The sequence below is a fragment of the Orycteropus afer genome, unplaced genomic scaffold (assembly GCF_000298275.1).
Source record: "Orycteropus afer afer isolate SDZICR_OR568_19922 unplaced genomic scaffold, OryAfe1.0 scaffold00376, whole genome shotgun sequence".
Taxonomy (NCBI): Eukaryota; Metazoa; Chordata; class Mammalia; order Tubulidentata; family Orycteropodidae; genus Orycteropus; species Orycteropus afer.
This window is the reverse complement of record NW_006921963.1, coordinates 2,749,273-2,767,117: the sequence shown is the minus strand read 5'-3', so window position 1 is coordinate 2,767,117 and position 17,845 is coordinate 2,749,273. Positions and strand designations below refer to the sequence as shown.

The 17,845-nt window shown below is 42.7% G+C and overlaps 1 protein-coding gene across 1 annotated transcript in view; it reads left to right on the top strand.

The window, feature by feature from the left end:
• The first annotated feature begins 6,461 nt into the window (after positions 1-6,461).
• Positions 6,462-17,845, top strand: part of LOC103207535 (cytochrome b-c1 complex subunit 2, mitochondrial) — a 45,331-nt gene continuing 33,947 nt past the window's right edge. Inside the window, exons 1-6 of the mRNA XM_007953186.2 lie at positions 6,462-6,494; positions 10,847-10,930; positions 11,027-11,176; positions 11,678-11,742; positions 13,944-14,000; positions 14,245-14,369. Coding sequence (XP_007951377.1) covers positions 6,462-6,494; positions 10,847-10,930; positions 11,027-11,176; positions 11,678-11,742; positions 13,944-14,000; positions 14,245-14,369 — 514 coding nt within the window. The remainder of the gene's footprint in view (positions 6,495-10,846; positions 10,931-11,026; positions 11,177-11,677; positions 11,743-13,943; positions 14,001-14,244; positions 14,370-17,845) is intronic.

Sequence of the window (17,845 nt, the reverse complement as noted above, 5' to 3'; positions counted from 1 at the left end):
TGATTATTAAAAAGTAATACCAAAAAACCAAACCAAATTCACTGCCATTGAGTCGGATCTGACTCATAGTGACCCCTCCATGGGTTTCCAAGGCAGTATCACTACGGAAGTAGATTGCTCAGTCTTCCTTCCGAGGAGTGGCTGGTGGGTTTGAACCGCCAGCCTTGTGGTTAGCAGTCAAATGCCTTAGTCACTACGCTACCAGAACTCCCTTAAAAAGTAATGGAGAAAGAATTTTGTATGCCATTTCAGTGAGTTCTAACTTCATCTGAAAATAAACAGGGAATCAATGAAGAATTTTAAGCTGGTGAGTAACTTGTCAAAATAGTACATTTCAAGATCTATCCTGAAGTATGATGGTGTCAGTGATAGGATAATATCCATACACCTAATTGACTTGATGGCAGTGAGTTTGGTTTTTTTGGTTTGGTGATAGAAATGACTCTGGAGATCACATGATAGACCAACAATTTATTCATTGCAAATACTATTTTTCAACGACATAAATGGCAGCTATACACGTAGACCTCACCAGAAGGAATACACAAGATTCAGAGTGACTACATCTATGGAAAGAGACAATGGAGAAGCTCACTATTACCAGTCAAAACAAGGCCAGAAATTGACTATGGAACAGACCATCAATTGTTCATATGCAAGTTCAAATTGAAGATGAAGAAAATGAAAACAAGTCCATGAGAGCCAAAATATGTACCTTGATTACATCCCACCTGAATTTAGAGATCACCTGAAGAATAGATTTGATGCATTGAACACCAATGACCAAAAACCAGGTGAGTTGTGGGATGACATCAAGAACATCATACATAAAGAAAGCAAAAGATCATTAAAAAGAAAGGAAGAAAATACCAAAATGGATGTGAGAAGAGACTCTGAAACTTGCTTTTGAATGGAGAGTAACAAAAGCACATGACAAGATAGAAGAGCTGAACAGAAGGCTTCAAAGGGCAGCTCAAGAAAACAGAGCAAAGTATTGTAATGAAATGTTCAAAGGCCTAGAGTTAGAAGAAGGAACAAACAGCTCCACATTTCTCAAGATGAAAGAACTAAAGGAAAAATTCAAGTGATTGATGTTCAACTATTTCAGGAGGTAGCATATGATCAGGAACCAATGGTACTGAAAGAAGTCCAAGCTGCCCTGAAGGAACTGGCAAAAACAAGGCTCCAGGAATTGATGGAATACCCACTGAGATGTTGCAACAAACGATGCAGCACTGGAGGCACTTGTCTATGCCAAGAAATGTAGAAGACAGCTGCTTGGCCACCTGACTGTAAGAGATCCATATTTATGCCCATTCCTAAGAAAGGTGATCCCACAGAATGTGGAAATTATTGAACAATATCATTATCAGACGCAAATAAAATTTTGCTGAAGACGATTCAAAAATGCTTGTGGCATACATCAATACAGAACTTCCAGAAATTCAAGCTGGACTCAGAAGAGGATGTGGAACTAAGGATATCATTGCTCATGTCAGATGGATTTTGGTTGAGAGCAAAGAACACCAGAAAGATGTTTGCCTGTGTTAATATAATACTATGAAAAGGCATTTGACTGTGTGGATCATAACAAATTATGGATAACGTTCCGAAGAATGAGAATTCCAGAATACTTAATTGTGCTCATGAGGAACCTGTACATACAGCAAGAGGCTGTTGTCTGAAAAGAAGAAGGGGAAACTGCATGGCTTAAAATCAGGAAGAGTCTAAGTCAGGGTTGTATCTTTTCACTGTACTTATTCCATCTGTGTGCTGACCAAATAATCCAAGAAGCTGAACTATCTGGAGAAGAATACCGTGTTAGGATTGGATGACTAACAGCCTGCAATATGCAGGTGACACAACCTTGCTTGCTGAAAGTGAAGATGACTTGAAGCACTTCCTGATGAAGATCAAAGACTACAGTCTTCAGTATGGATTACACCTCAACATAAAGAAAACAGAAATCCTCACAACATCACAATAAACGGAGAAAAGATTGAAGTTCTCAGGAATTTCATTTTACTTGGATCCACAATCAACACTCATGGAAGCAGCAGTCAAGAAATCAGATGTCATATTGTACTGGGCAAATCTGCTGCAAAAGACCTCTTTCAAGTGTTAAGAAGCAAAGATGTCACTTTGAAGACTGTTGTTGTTGTTGTTGTTTGCCGTTGAGTCGGCCCCGACTCATAGCGACCCCTCCTTGGGTTTCCGGGGCAGTATCACTATGGAAGTAGATTGTCCAACCTTCCTTCCGAGGAGTGGCTGGTGGGTTTGAACCGCCAGGCTTCTGGTGAGCAGTCAAATGCCTTAGGCACCATGCTACCAGAGCTCCCACTTAAACTCAGGCCACTTCCCTGTGGTCAGTGTTACCTCTATATCCTGCTTCCCTTGACATTCCCCAGCCCACTCAAGCTTAGGGCAAGGAGTTAGTTCAGAAAACTAACACAGAAAGCCTCCATGCACTCCTCCCTCCCCCATGTCTACTTTCTTCCTGTATGTCTCCTCTCCCAGAGCTTTCAGCATCTCCTATGCAGAAACAATTTCCATAATCCCATTCTCTTCCACATTGAAGCACTAGCGTTGTGGCAGAAACCTGACACGAGCTGGTAAGACAATCTGGAGAAGCTTCAAGGCTTCCTGTTGCCTGCATCCTAATTTATATGCTAAACTGGGCCATCGGTATTACAAGCAAAGAAGAGAGATGTTAGACTATATTTAAATCAGCAATCAAACCAAACCAAAAACTCACTGCCATGGAGTCAATTCTGACTCATAGCAACCTTACAGAACAGAGTAGAACTGCCCCATGGTCTAAATCTTTACAAAAGCAGACTGCCTCATCTTTCTCCAGCCTCCAGAGCAGCTGGTGGGTTGAAACCTCTGACCTTTCGGTTAGCAGCTGAATGTTTTGCCAGAGCTCCTTTGAATTGGCAACATAAGAAATAAACACATGAGCAGTTTGGAGCCCCACCTTGACAACCCTCTTGTCTCCATTTCCTTGTTAGCCTTTTGGTCACCCATTTGCTCCTTCTGTTCCTTCCATTCTTAAGTCCTTTACTACCTCCCTTCACTATGGGGGCTTACTACTACTATACTATACCGTACTGTGGGGGCATTAATTTTTCAAAGGGTGTGGAGCGTGAGAACAAAAATGGGAATAGGAGTCACGGGCCCAGCGTCAACTATCACTGTAAAGTCTTGTAGGACTGATTGGGCGCTGAAGGAAAATGCATAAATTGGGCATGATAAGACATGAAACATAACCACCAGGTGGCACTCATACTTTACAGTTTGAAGTTTAATGGATAATTTTGTAGTGTGGCAGAACACTGAAGACTTGGGATGTTATGGTTTATATAGCTGATAATAAATTATATTTCAAACTCTATCAAATTTTGAACAGAAAGTCTTTTTTGTCCTTTATCTGGGTTGCAGTTATGTTTTAATGTGTAGATGGTGTTTTAATCTACGGGAAGAATAAAGGAAGATTACAAGGAGGGTGTGTGTGTGTGTGTGTGTGTGTGTGTCCCAATTCACCTGCATTGTTGGATGATGATGTTCCAGTGACGGGACTCAAGGGGGAAGCCAGTTTGGAGGTGATTATTAAAAAGTAATACCAAAAAACCAAACTCACTGCCTTCCAGTCGGCCCCGACTCATAGCGACCCCTCCTTGGGTTTCCGGGGCAGTATCACTATGGAAGTAGATTGTCCAACCTTCCTTCCGAGGAGTGGCTGGTGGGTTTGAACCGCCAGGCTTCTGGTGAGCAGTCAAATGCCTTAGGCACCATGCTACCAGAGCTCCCACTTTGAAGACTAAGGTGCCCCTAACCCAAGCCACTTTGAAGACTAAGGTGCCCCTAACCCAAACCATGGTATTTTCAACTGCCTCATATGCATGTGAAAGCTGGACAATGAATAAGGCAGACCAAAGAAGAACTGATGCCTTATTCTTCACCAACACCAACTGATGTGGTGTTGGTGAAGAATAGTGAAAATACCATGTAGTACCAGAACTGGGAGCTCTGGTAGCGTAATGCCTAAGGCACTTGACTGCTAACCAGAAGCCTGGCGGTTCAAACCCACCAGCCACTCCTCAGAAGGAAGGTTGGACAATCTACTTCCATAGTGATACTGCCCCGGAAACCCAAGGAGGGGTCGCTATGAGTCGGGTCCAACTCCATGGCACAGAACAACACCACCACCACCAGAAGAAAGAACAAATTTGTCCTGGAGGAAGTGCAGCCAGGATGCTCCTTAGAAGCAATAGCGGCCAGACATCATCTCACCTACCTAGGTCATGTTGTCAGAAGGAAACAGTCCCTGGAAAAGGTTATCAAGCTTGGTAAAGGGGAGGTAAAACAGGGAGGATCCTCAACCAGACGGATTGACACAGTGGCTGCAAGCATAGCCGAGATGGTGAGGATGGTGAGGACCAGGCAGGGTTTCGTTCTGTTGTCCATGGATTCGCTATGAGTCGGAATCAACTCAACGTCACCTAACAACAACAGCTTCATCCAAAAGTTAACGGGGAATCAAGGACTTTAAGCAGGTGAGTGACTTGATCAGAGTAGTATTTCCCAGACCAAAGTTCTAACCTCTTCAAGGTTTCTGCCATATCTCCCTATTGCCTATAGCTAACTTACCAATATTGTTAGATGAACTTTAATACATCTATTTGGAAGTGAGAATAGCAAGACTCCATTTGACCCACTTTGGTCAGGTCAGAAAGGACCACTCCCTGGAGAAGCATATCGTGCTTGGTAAAGTGGAGGGTCAACAGAAAAGAGGAAGGCCCTCAATTATATGGGTTGGCACAGTGGCTGCAACGATGGGCTCAGGTATAGCAAGGATTGTGAGGCTGGCACAGGACTGGGCAGTGTTTCGTTCTGTTTACACAGGGTCGCTATGAGAAAAGAGTGGAAGGCACCAAAGAACAAGAACATTTAGGAAGGAAACCTTACCCACACCGCTTACCATGATAAAAATGAATTTAAGGGCGGGGAGGGGAAGCCTCACTGCCATCAAGTTGATTTCCAACTCATAGCAAACCCCTATCGGGTTTCAGAGGTGGTAAATCTTTACAGAAGTAGATTGCCCAGGCTTCCTTCCAAGGTGGGTTTGAACTGCCAACCTTTTGGTTAGCAGTCAAATGCCTTAGGCACTGCACCACCAAAGCTCCAAAATAAGTATCTTGTTGTTATGTGCCGTCCAATGGACCAAACTCATAGCGACCCCTCTTTGGGTTTCCGAGGCAGTATCACCACGGAAGTCGATTGCCCAATCTTCCTTCCGAGGAGTGGCTGGTGGGTTTGAACCACCAGCCTCCTGGTTAGCAGTCAAGTGCCTTAGGCACTACGCTACCAGAGAATGGAACAGTGCTACTATCTTCATACGAAAATTATAGTTTGCTTTTTAATTCAGGACCTCTGGTGACGCAGTGCCTAAGGCAATTTTGACTGCTAACCAGAAGGTTGGCGGTTAAAACCCACCAAGCCACTCCTGGGAAGGCAGATTGGGCAATCTACTTTCGTAGTGATACTGCCTCAGGGTCGCTGTCTCCACAGCAGTGAGTTTTTTTCTTTTCCCCCACGTCACCCTAGCCTGGAGTATAAACTCCATGAGAGCGACCTTAGTTGTGAGGATTCTCTAGCTGGCGGACGCAATTATCTATGTCCCAGACTTTCAGAGGATAGAGCTGCGAATTTATCCGACAAAGCGTCTGCTTTAGTGGAGTTAATGATATAGTGAGGAATTCACGGAGTAAGCGGCGCTCAAGCCCGGCTGCTCTTCACATACGCCAACAAGTTGAACTCTCCTAAAACCACCCGTTTCCAAGGGCTCGGAGATTGGGCAATCTACTCAACAACACTCCCGTAGTGATACCGCCTTGGAAACCCAAGGAGGGGTCGCGGTGAGTCGGACTCCACTCCACGGCAATGAGGTTGGTTGTTTTGTTGTTGATGATGTTTTATTTTTATTATTATTATTATTTTACAAAAACACCCGTTTCCAAGGACTCAGAAAGCAGTTCCAGAGAAGGCGCGAGCCCGGAGCCGTTTGGAATCCTGGGGAAAAGGCTGTTTTATTGGAGGATGTAGATCGGAAGAATCCAAAGTGGCGGAGGGGGAGTCATAATAGATTGTCGTAGACGTACTCCTAACGAATTACCAAATGGATATCCAAGACATGAAAAAGATCCAAGAAGCGTTAAACTAGATTATGTGCTTTATATTTACTTACAAAACCTTGCATCTCCCTAGCCCACGTCTTGAAGATATTGGACTGATCCACCAGCTCCTGGGAGCAGTAGAGCGCAAAGCATATAGAGAGGGCCTCTCGTAAAAGGGGCGTGGGAAAGCGTGTTCGCGGGGAAAGCTGGGAAACTCTCGTACTCTGCCACCATCTTGCTTTCCTGTAACCCGGCAGGGGCCGTGGGACAGAGAAACCTTGAGCCATGAAGCTGCTAACCAGAGCCAGGACCCTCTCGGTGAGCACAGGCGGCGGGTTTGGGAAAGAACTGGGAAGCAGTTTGTCAGCAAGGTTGTGCGGACCAGAGGTGCCTAGTTTAGAGCACCTGGGGTCTTGGGCTTCGGTCCGCCCTTCCGCTGAACCCTGAGAGCAAAGTGGCCTGCAGGCAGGGTTGGGCACTGTAAATCCAGCGCGCTCTATGAGCAGAGACTTTACGTCGGAAAACCTGAAGAGAGGGAGAGGGATTGAAAGCGGTAGTGAAACGACGCGGTGGAAAGACCTCTGAAGGTCACTTTGCACTTGCGTGCCCTAGGAGACCACGGATTCGCGGGGCTTGTGGCCAGTAAAGAGCTAACTCTCCACCCCTACCCTATCAGCAGCCGCCTCTGCTCCTGGGTGTGTCACGCAGCTTGAATGTCGCCAATCGTTAAATGGGCTTATGAGTGGGGTTATGAAGAAGAAATGAGCTAATGAAAGAATAGCGCTAATCACAGTACCTGGAATGTCATTATTTACTCTTAGGGTGTCATGGCAGCATGTTGTTGTTATGTGCCGTCGAGTCGGACCCGACTCATAGCCCATCCTTGGGTTTCCGAGGCAGTATCACTACGGAAGTAGATTGCCCCATCTTCCTCCCGAGGAGTGGCTGGTGGGTTTGAACCGCCAGCCTTCTGGTTAGCAGTCAAGTGCCTTAGGGACTACGCTGCCAGAGCGCCTCATGGCAATATAGCATGTACTTTTCTTCATCTCTTGTTAGAGGGTTCTTCCAGGAGAAGCTCTTGGTCTCTTCTGCAGAGCTGCTTTAGGCCCCCTGCCCAAAGGAAACACAGCTGTCACTTGGGAAAAATTCAAGCCTCAGTGTCTGTAACTGTGTATCAAGGGGGATGGGAGCATTTAAAAAAAATTTTTTGACTAGGGGTGATTGTGCTTTCCCGGGGGCACTTGGCAGTGTCAGGCCTTCATAACTTGGTAGGGGGCTGCTATTGGCATCTAGAAGACAGGGATGCTGCTAAGTAGCCTACGTTGCAGGACACCCCACCACCACCACCAGGAAGAATTACTCAGCCTCAAAAGTCGATAGTACTGAAGTTGAGAATCCCTGCTGGAGGGAGATGCAGATCCAGGTCAGGGAATGACGAATCTGCTGGCTTGTTGTTAATATCAGTGTCCTGTGGATTATACAAATGGCCGTGATTCTTTTACCCTTCCTGTCATACCTGGACAAACCAATGCTTCAGAAACTTTTGAGAGCAGACCAGTTAGACTGCTGAAAGACCTCCAAACCTCCAGCCCCTCCCCCATTTCCATCCATCCTAATATTCCAGTAGAAAAAAGAACCCAAGAGAACAGAGTTGGAGAGGACCAAAGTAAACAAATTGCAGTACACTTGAAAGCAATAGTTTATGTTGCTGATGATAGCGCTTATTTTCACATGAGAATAAGTTGATATATTATTATTGTTATGTTGCATGGAGTTGCCTCCGACTCATAGCAACCTTGTGTACAACAGAAGGAAACACTGCCTGGTCCTGTGGCAGCCTCATGATCCCTTCTATACCTGAGCCCATTGCCGTAGCCACTGTGTCAGTCCATCCTGTTGAAGGCCTTCCCCTTTTTCATTGACCCTTCACTTTACCAAGCATGATACTGTTCTCCAGAGACTGCTCCCTTCTGACAGCATGACCATAGTAGGTGAGACAAAGTTGGCCATTCTCACTTCCAAGGTACCTTCTGGCTGCACTTCTTCCAGGACAGATTTGTTAGTTCTTTCAGCAGTCCATGGTACTTTCAGCATTTTTCGCCAACACCACAACTCAAAAGCATCAACTCTCCTTCAGTCATCCTTATTCATTGTCCAGCTCTCACATGCATATGAGACGATTGAAAATACCACGGCTTGAGTTAGGTGCATCTTAGTCTTCAAGGAGATATCTTTGCTCTTCAGCACTTGAAAGAGGTCTTTTGCATCAGATTTGCCCAGTGCAATACGTCATTTGATGTCTTGACTGCTGCTTCCATTGGCGTTGATCGTAGAACCAAGTAATATGAAATTTTTGATAACTTAAATCTTTTCTCCATTTATCATGATGTTGCTTATTGGTCCAGTTGTGAGAATTTTTGTTTTCTTTATATTGTGGTGTAATCCATACTGCAGACCGTAGTCTTTAATCTTCATGAGTAAGTGCTCCAAGTTATTCTCACTTTCAGCAAGAAATTTATACACATTCTGTTATTAAAACAATCCAGTAACTTTATGACAATTACTGGGATAGTTATTTGCAACTTACATGAATAAAACATGTCCCTCACAGTTCAGGCACATTTGAGGGCAAGGCACCTAAATCTCCCTTGTCAGTGGAATTGTGGATTACTTGTATTTGAACTGTAATATCCAAATATCTTTACATTTATTTTGGGGAAAATCAAAGCCAAAATCACAAGTACGGTTAACTGCCACACCCAGCAAACTAATTGTAATTCATAATTAAAAAGCAATACTAACAGCAAATGAAAGCCAGCAGCCAACTGAGTATAGCACTGATGCTGAATGTGCATTGAACAGCCCTTCTGGACATGTTCAGAGCAGGGGCGTAGCAGCCTCTGATGGGGGCTCTCAGAAACTCCAGCAGCATGTTCATCTGAACCTTGGGAGCACCAGATTTAGATTTTACTAACTCTTCCCATCTGGACTAGTAACCTTTGGCCATGATCAAAATGAATTTTTTGGCATTGTGTATCATTTGCCCATAACCAAAACACCAAACCCATTGCTGTCGAGTTGATTGTGATTTCCAGTGGCAACCCAGTAGTTCAGAGTAGAGCAGCCCCGTGGGGTTTCTAAGACTGTCATCTTTATGGAAGCAGACTGCCACATCTTTCTTCCATAGAGCAGCTGGTTGGTTTGAACCACCAACCTTCAGTAAGCAGCCAAGCACTTAACCACTGTGCCACCAGGACTCCTTCATTTGCCCATAAAAAATAAAGTTAATGCATTTCAGATCTGGTATCTTAAATGTCAGATAAGACCTCTTTAGCCCACCAGTGGCTTACAATTTAAGACTGTGCTGTGGGTGAAGAAGTTATTGTTAACAATCTCAGGATGACTGACATTTAGATTTAGTCAAGGAAGGTAAAGCCCTTGGTTGTGTGGCCTGAGTGTAGCACTGAAGAGAGTTAAGTACTATGAAAATATGGGGCCTGGGAGGAAGTTTCCTTTGTAGCCTTTGTCTTTTTTTTTTTTTTACATTGTTCCCTCCCCTCCGCTGCCACCCTAGGAACCAACAAAGAAAGTTTCTTTCCATATATAAACCTTTCCTTGACTTTTTACGATCATGAACTAATATAATATTTGTCCTGTGATTGACTTATTTTATTCAGTATAATGTCCTCCAAGTTCATCCATGTTACGCAGTATTTGCCCTTGTCTTTTTTAAGGAAAAAAGGTTGCTGGAATGATCAGGGAGATGAAATCATTTCAGGTTGACAACAGTAAAAAAGACGAGACTCTCTGGAAAGATAAGGGAGGCAGCAGTGCTAAAATCTGTAAAATCCAAAACTAAACCTGCTGCCATCGAGTTGATTCCACCTCACAGTGACTCCCATTGGGTTTCCAAGGTGGTAAATCTACCGAAGTAGGTTACCCCATCTTCCTTCCATGGATCAGTAGTGGGTTTGAACCGCCAAACTTCTGGTTAGCAGTCAAATGCCTTAGGCACTGTGCCACCAGAGCCCCTTAAAATGTATAAAAGGAAATGGAAAAAAAAAAAGAGTGGAGAATTGGCAATCCCACTTTAAAAAAAAAAAAAAAAAAAAAACTCCAAAGTATCAGAACAAGAAAGAAATATTTGATACTTTAATTTAAAGAACAAACTATTGTTGTCCAGTCACTTCCGATTCATAGTGACCCTATCGGACAGAGTGGAACTGCCCCATGGGGTTTCCTAGGCTGTCAATCTTCACAGAAGCAGGCATCAGCATCTTTCTCTTGTGGAGCAGCTGGTGAGTTCAAACTGCTGACCTTTCAGTTAGTAGCCAAGCTCTTAACCACTGTGCCACCAGGGCTCCTTTGATGTTTTAATAAGATTGTTAAAAGGTAAAAGAAAATATAGTAATTCTTTATATAGTAAAAATGCACGTACAGTATTCCTAGAGGTTCTACAAATCACAGCCAATACAAATTTTAGAATGGCTTGGGTAAATTGGTGAGTTAATGAACCCGTAACGAGTTATCCAGCTCAGTCCTCCCTTGGAGGTAGTTACCATTCTCTTATCGCCGAACATTCCTTGTTGCTTGGGTACACTAGGATCCACTGCCACTATGTAAAGTCCTGTTCTTAAGAGAAAAATTTATAACCTGTCTTTTGTGTTTAGAGGTTTTACTCCCTCAAAGTTGCTCCCAAAGTTAAAGCCACAGCTGCCCCTGCAGGAGCGCCTGCACAGCCTCAGGACCTCGAGGTGAGTCTCACTGCCATGTTTTAGAACCAGCATGTGCTTCCTACTCTTTTGTAAAACAACGATATTAATCACTTCTCTCCTTTATTTTAAATTCAGTTTACCAAATTACCAAATGGTTTAGTGATTGCGTCCCTGGAAAACTATGCTCCTGCATCAAGAATTGGTTTGTTCATTAAAGCAGGCAGTAGGTATGAGGACTCCAACAACTTGGGAACCTCTCATTTGCTGCGTCTTGCATCCAGTTTGGTAAGCATCTTAACATCCTCAACATGTTTGGAAATGCAGTGGAATTGTAGGCTTAAGAAAAAGAAAAACTTAAAAGCACTGGCCCCCAATTTAATGTGATTTAAAGAGGGCAATTATAACATGAATAAACAGAATGTTTGCTAGAGAGAAGCAGTATATTAATGTCCATTTCAATGCTGGTATCACATCGTAAGAACTCAGTGGAAAGGAAAAGAAAAGTACTAAAAGTTGAAAGAAGATTACTCTTCTCCCCATGCAACTCTCTTCCACAATATACTAATGAATCTGGTAAGCTTGCATTTGATAATAGAATTTTTCCTAAATGTACTTTATATAAAAACATGTACTTGTGCTTTTTAGTACCTTGTTTTATAAATCTTAAGCTAAAAAAAGATCTGCTGTTTACATAAAGTTCCTTTTGACTCTGCCAGTGGCAGACATTAAAGCATGTTTACTCAACTTGGCATTGAAGAACCACTAAAAAAAAATTCTTTTTTCCAGACTACAAAAGGTGCTTCATCTTTCAAGATAACCCGTGGAATTGAAGCAGTTGGTGGTAAATTAAGGTTTGTGGAAACAAATAATAGAGAATAAATAGTAGAAACTAGAAAATACTCACTTGTAAGTAAAATTTTCTCAGTTATCCAAATGGTGAAGGATTTTTTAAACAGGGCACAGACAGGAAAAGACTGATGAATTTGACTGTGTCAAAATTTAAAGCATCTTTATGGCTTAAGTATAGTAAAACTTTCAGCAACTAAGTGGAAGTAGATATTTTCAACATACATAACTTGGAGAGGATTGTTGTTTGTTGTTATGTGCCGTTGAGTCAGCCCCGACTCATAGCGACCCCTCCTTAGGTTTCCGAGGCAGTATCCCTACAGAAGTAGGATTGCCTAGCCTTCCTTCCAAGGAGTGGCTGGTGGGTTTGAACCACCAGCCTTCTGGTTAGCAGTCAAGTGCCTTAGGCACTATGCTACCAGAGCTCCTTGGAGAGGATTACTGTTTGGAAAAACAAAGAGCTGCTAATCAGGATAAAGGATAGGGATAGCCTCTCCTCAGAAGCGGAAACCAGAAGCAGTGATCTTATTTGTAATCAACAGTGTGATACCATTTCAGACCCATCAGATTTCTGCTAAGGTGATGTGCTGGCGATAATAAGGTAGATGGGAAATCTTTTATTCTGCTGGTGGGAGAGTAAGTAATTTAACTGCTTAGAAAAGAGTTAGAACTATCTACTAAAGTTGAAAAGGAGCATAAAATATCCATAAAGATTGGGTGGTTTTTAATCCACATGCATGAAGATGTTTTATCTTTGTAAAGATTAGAAACAATGTAAATAACCAGTAGGCAAACAGATAAAGTGTCCTAGTCATGATGGGAATACTAAATAGCAGTTAAGGAATGAGCTACAGAGGTAGCAACAGGGCATCCTGCAAAAACAAATTCCAAGATTTTTAAGGTATGAAGGTTTGCTGGTCTGATAGAGCCTCGTGGAACCACTGAGAGTAGGCCCCTAGCTGCCCTTCAGGTTTGGAATTGAACCCACACCTGTGGCTTCCAGCCAAACAAATGACAGGCATAGGAGTTGAACATTTACCTGAGGTAGATACATTCCTTGGAGAGAACAATCATGGGAGAAAGAAAGGCTGTGTATGCACAGGGAGACAGCTCAGGGGGCAGGAGTGCATGGAGGGTGGGCACAGGGAAGAGGTAACTATCAGGAGGAAGTGGGAGGGGAGCTGTTGCATTGGGGTAATTGTAGTCAGTGTCATGAGACAGTGTATGTGAACTGCTGTATGGATGGTGGATTGCTCTGTAAACTTTCACCCAAATCACAATAATTAATTAACTGGGGGGGATTTTTAAGCTATGATACATTTGTAATTTTTTAAACAGAGTATTACTGTGCAGCGCTTATGATTGTAGTTGTTTCCAGAGTGGGAGAGAAGGAGGAATAGGCCTGGGAAGGGTACAAAGAGATTTTTTTACTTCATTTGTGAGGATTTTGCTTTGTTTTAAAAATACATATTTTGATAGTTACACATAATGAGCATCATCAGTGTTACTGACCCGGAACCACTGTTGGCAAATTTTTGTTATACATATTTTTACTATAATTATATATGTGTGCAGGAGCTCTGGTAGGTTAGTGCCTAAGACACTTGACTTCTAACCAAAAGGCGGGCAGTTCAAACCCACCAGCCTCTCCTCGGAAGGAAGATGGGGCAATCTACTTCTGTAGTAATACTGCCTCAGAGACCCAAGGAGGGGTTGCTATGAGTCAGGTCTGACTCAACAGCACATAACAACAATAACAACAACAACATATATGTGTGCATATATTATATGTATATGTATGTATGTATAAAACTCACTTCCATTGAGTCGATTCCAACTCATAGCAACCCCCATTGGGTTTCCAAGGCCGTAAATCTTCACAAGTAGATTGCCCTACCTTCCTTCTGCAAAGCAGAATGTATATATACTATGTATGTATGTATGTATGTATGTATACATATAGATGTATAATGGGTGATATGTGGGAGATAGATATTTACGTACATATGTTTGTATACACACGCACAAACATATATAAACGTCTTTAAAGTTTAGTTGATGAGTATGTGAGGTTTTGTCACATTGCTGTTTTTACTTTTTTATACTTACAAAACTTTTTTCCCAAGGTAATTGGTTGATTAATGAAGATATAAAGAAAAGCTGACTTTCAGATTAGATAACTGACTGTAATTTGTTTCCAATTCAGTGTGACTACAACAAGGGAAAACATGGCTTACACCGTGGAATGCCTACGCGATGATGTGTAAGTATCTGTGCATATTGAGGACGTCTGTTGTTAAAAAGACAACAAAGCTGCTCAGTGCTGGTGTTTGGGAGCGGGGCCTATAACCTCTGACTTTGGTTTTGGATTCTTATTCACAAACTGCTCAGAGCACTGTAATTAGCGCAAGGCCTAAAGTTTGATGCTGAGAGCATTGCTGTTAGGTAGAACTTGGACATTGGTTTTAAATTTGAACTTGTAACCCTCACCTTGATGTCTTCTGTAGTGATATTCTAATGGAGTTCCTGCTCAATGTCACCACAGCACCAGAATTTCGTCGATGGGAAGTTGGTGCCCTTCAGGCTCAGCTAAGAATTGACAAAGCTATGGCTTTCCAGAATCCACAGGCTTGTAAGTGATTTTCAGACTTGTTTCTAAATACTGGTTTTTCAAGAAAACTGAGTTGTAGAGGAAAAAACCGCCGCTGAATTTTTTTTCCATTTAAGTTTATAAAGTCCCCTTTCCAAAAATGTCCAATCCTTTAATACACTGTTTCTTCTTCTGTTTCTCAAAAGTTGTATTAGTTGTTGATTATTTTTTTATCATCTTTGATAGCATATAAGTAGATTATAAAATCCTATCCTACATTTTTTCCTGTTTTCCCCCAGTTTCTTTTTCAAGAGTTTTGCTCACACCAGATCCAGCTGTTTATTGATCCTGCTGCTATTGTTACTGTTTAGCCAACTCATTTATGTTGAGTCTTTCTAAAGCAAGCAACGTAATTTTTGAAAAACAAGAACTTTTATTTTCAGGTTTCATATTCCATCCATTTATTATAATATTTAATTAAGTAAATAATCTTGATAAGTACAGTTGGCAAAACAAATGTATAAACCAGTATTGTAGACTGTGGGAAAGCATACAGCTTCTGGTGGGAGGAGCTGTCACTCAGCATGCACATTTGTTAAGAGAGAGTCTGCTGTCCAGTTTCTGAAACATAGTGCTTGCTTCCTGTTAATTACTCTTACTTCATAGTAGTAATTTGTGTTATAGAGAAGTGTGATCAGTTTTACTGTGGATATCTACCAAAGAAATAGAGTAATGGAATTATAGGAAAGATGAGTTAGGTGTCCAGGGTGGCTTCTCCCACACTAGTACCTCAGAGCCACCAACCCTCGTTATTTCTGCCTGAACAAGGGCACTAGTCTCCTAGCTGACTTGAAAATCTGGAGAAATCTTTTAAAGGTTTCTTACCAGCTCTAGGATAAAGTCCATTTATCCCATACTGTAGGGTAGAGTCCATACTCTTCAGTTTAGCATCAGTTTAGCATATCTGGCTTCTGACTGTCTCTTATTTCTTGCTCTGCTTGCTTCCTCTCCCAGCTCTAATTCCCTATGAGTCAAACTCATGCCATTTTTTATGACTTTGCTTTGTCTATTCCCTGTGCCTGAAATGCTGTTCCCCGTTCATTCTCCACTTGGGAAACACCTACTCATTCTTTAAGATTCAAGCTCAGATTTCACTTCTTTATTCTGGTAGCATAGTGCCTAAGGCTGGCGGTTCAAACCCAACAGTCACTCCTCAGAAGGAAGATGGGGCAATCTACTTCCGTAGTGATACTGCCTCGGAAATCCAAGGAGGGGTCGCGATGAGTCAGGTCCAACTCAGCGACACATAACAACAACAGCATTCGTTTCCAGTTCCCACTGTTCTTCTCTTGTGCCCCTACTACACTTTGACATACTACTGACATTGCTCCCATGATACTTTATTTCACAGTTCTTCATATTTTCTGTCTGTCAGGATTGTGTCCTCATCTTTTTGTTTCTAGCTTGTAGCACAGTAGCTAGCATAGGGAGGTTGTCCCAACGACAAACAAATGAAAGGAACCCACCTCAAGCAAAGGGACTGATGCCAAAACCAGAAATAGTGCTGGGGCACCAATGAGGATTCCAGTTTGACGGTAGCATTTGACCCTTGAAAACAAGTAATATGAGCTAAAACAAAAAACTTACTGCCATCCAGTTGATTCAAACTCATAGCAACCTCCATTGGATTTCTGAGGTGGTAAATCATTACAGAAGGAGATTGTCCCATCTTCCTCCATGGACCAGCTGGTGGGTTTGAACCACCATCCTCTGGTTAGCAGTCAGATGCCTTAGGCACCGTGCCCACAGCTCCTTAAATACGAGCTAAGGCTGACACTTTGACATCTGCTTTTATACTGACTAGATAGCCTCCTTGTTACCTGGAGAGGGAACCTGGAAGATTCAGATTAAAGGATTTATCCAAGGTCACATGGCAAGTTGGTGACAGACTTCCTGAAACCTAAGCCATTACACTTTTCCATTACTGTGTCTAATCCTAGCACCTCTTGGATGATGGAAATGATAGGTAAATTAAAGTTGAAGAAGCAATGTATAAATAGATTGTGGCCTGTAAAAGCTGCTGCCATGTAATCCTTACTTTTCTCAGCACATTTGACTGGAACACTTCAAAGTTACTAGAGGTTGAACAATAATTTATTTCAAGTTCCCAGAATATTTGAAGGAATCTCTGAGTGGCACAAACAGCTCAGCACTTGGCTACTAACTGAAAGGCTGGTGGTTCAAATCCACCCAGAGGCACCTCAGGAAGGCCTGGCTCTCTAAAGATCAGCCAGTGAAACCCCATGGAGTACATTTCTGTTCTGCAGCACATGGGCTCGCCGTAAGTCAGTGGCAACTGATTTAGGGTTGTGTTTTGTTTTTTCTCTTTTGAACATTTTGTCATGGTTTGGTGAAAGTTCATTGAGCAAATTAGTTTTACATCCAACAATTTATACACATCTTGCTTCATAATATTACTTCCAATCCTCTCAGTGTAGCAGCACTTCTCCTACTTCCTTCCTGGGTTCCCTGTTTCCAGTCCTTCTTTCCTGCCCTGTCCTACCTTTGGTTTAGAGCAGATGCTGCCCTTTTGTTATTGTAGAGTTGATTCAGATCCAGATTTGAAAGGTATCTAAGGGTCATAGTCTCAGGGGTTCCACCAGTTGCTGTCAGACCAGTAAGCCTGGTCTTTTTTATGATTTTAAATTTTGTTTTACATATTTCTCCCATTCTGTCCATCCCAATCAGAACATTTTGTAGTGGTAGGCTGGCACTGTCTGGTTCTTCTGGTCTCAGGCTAGTAGAGGCTGTGGTTTGCATGGTCCATTAATATTTTGGACTAATTTTTTCCTTGATTCTTGATTTTCTTTGCTCTTCTTTGCCCCAGATGGAAAGAGACCAATCAATAGTTGCATCTTAGATGGCCTCTTGCAAGCTTTTAAGACCCTAGTCGCAACTTACCAGAGTAGTCTGTAGAAACTGTCTTTGTGGACTTTGTTATGCCAGTTGACATAAATGTCCTCTGAGACTGGGGTCCTCAACTCCCAGTCCCAGCGACTCAAGGTATTTGGTTATGGCTAAGAAGGTTTCATAATTTTGTCCCCTGTATGCTCTATACATAGGGTTACAGGTGAGGACAGACAACTCAGGGACACCCAAAGCAGCAGGCCGGAAGAGCAGGAGAAAGGGAATTAAAAGCCAGGAAGCCAGAGAGAGAGCAATCAGCTGAAGGGATTAGGTGAGGAGAGGAAACTCGGGCCCGCCCAAAGCAGCAGGACCGGAGAGCAGGAGAAAGGGAATAAAAGCCAGGAACCCTGACAGAGGAGCAGTCAGCCCCAGGGACAACTCAAGGACGCACAAAACAGCAGGGCAGAAGAGCAGGAGAAAGGGGATTAAAAGCCAGGAATCCAGTCAGAGGTACAGTCAGCCACAGGGACCCAGTTGGGGGTGATACGAGAGGTCTCCAACAGCAAGACAAACTTGTCTGTCGGTTTGTCCTACTGTGGTGACATGTAGAC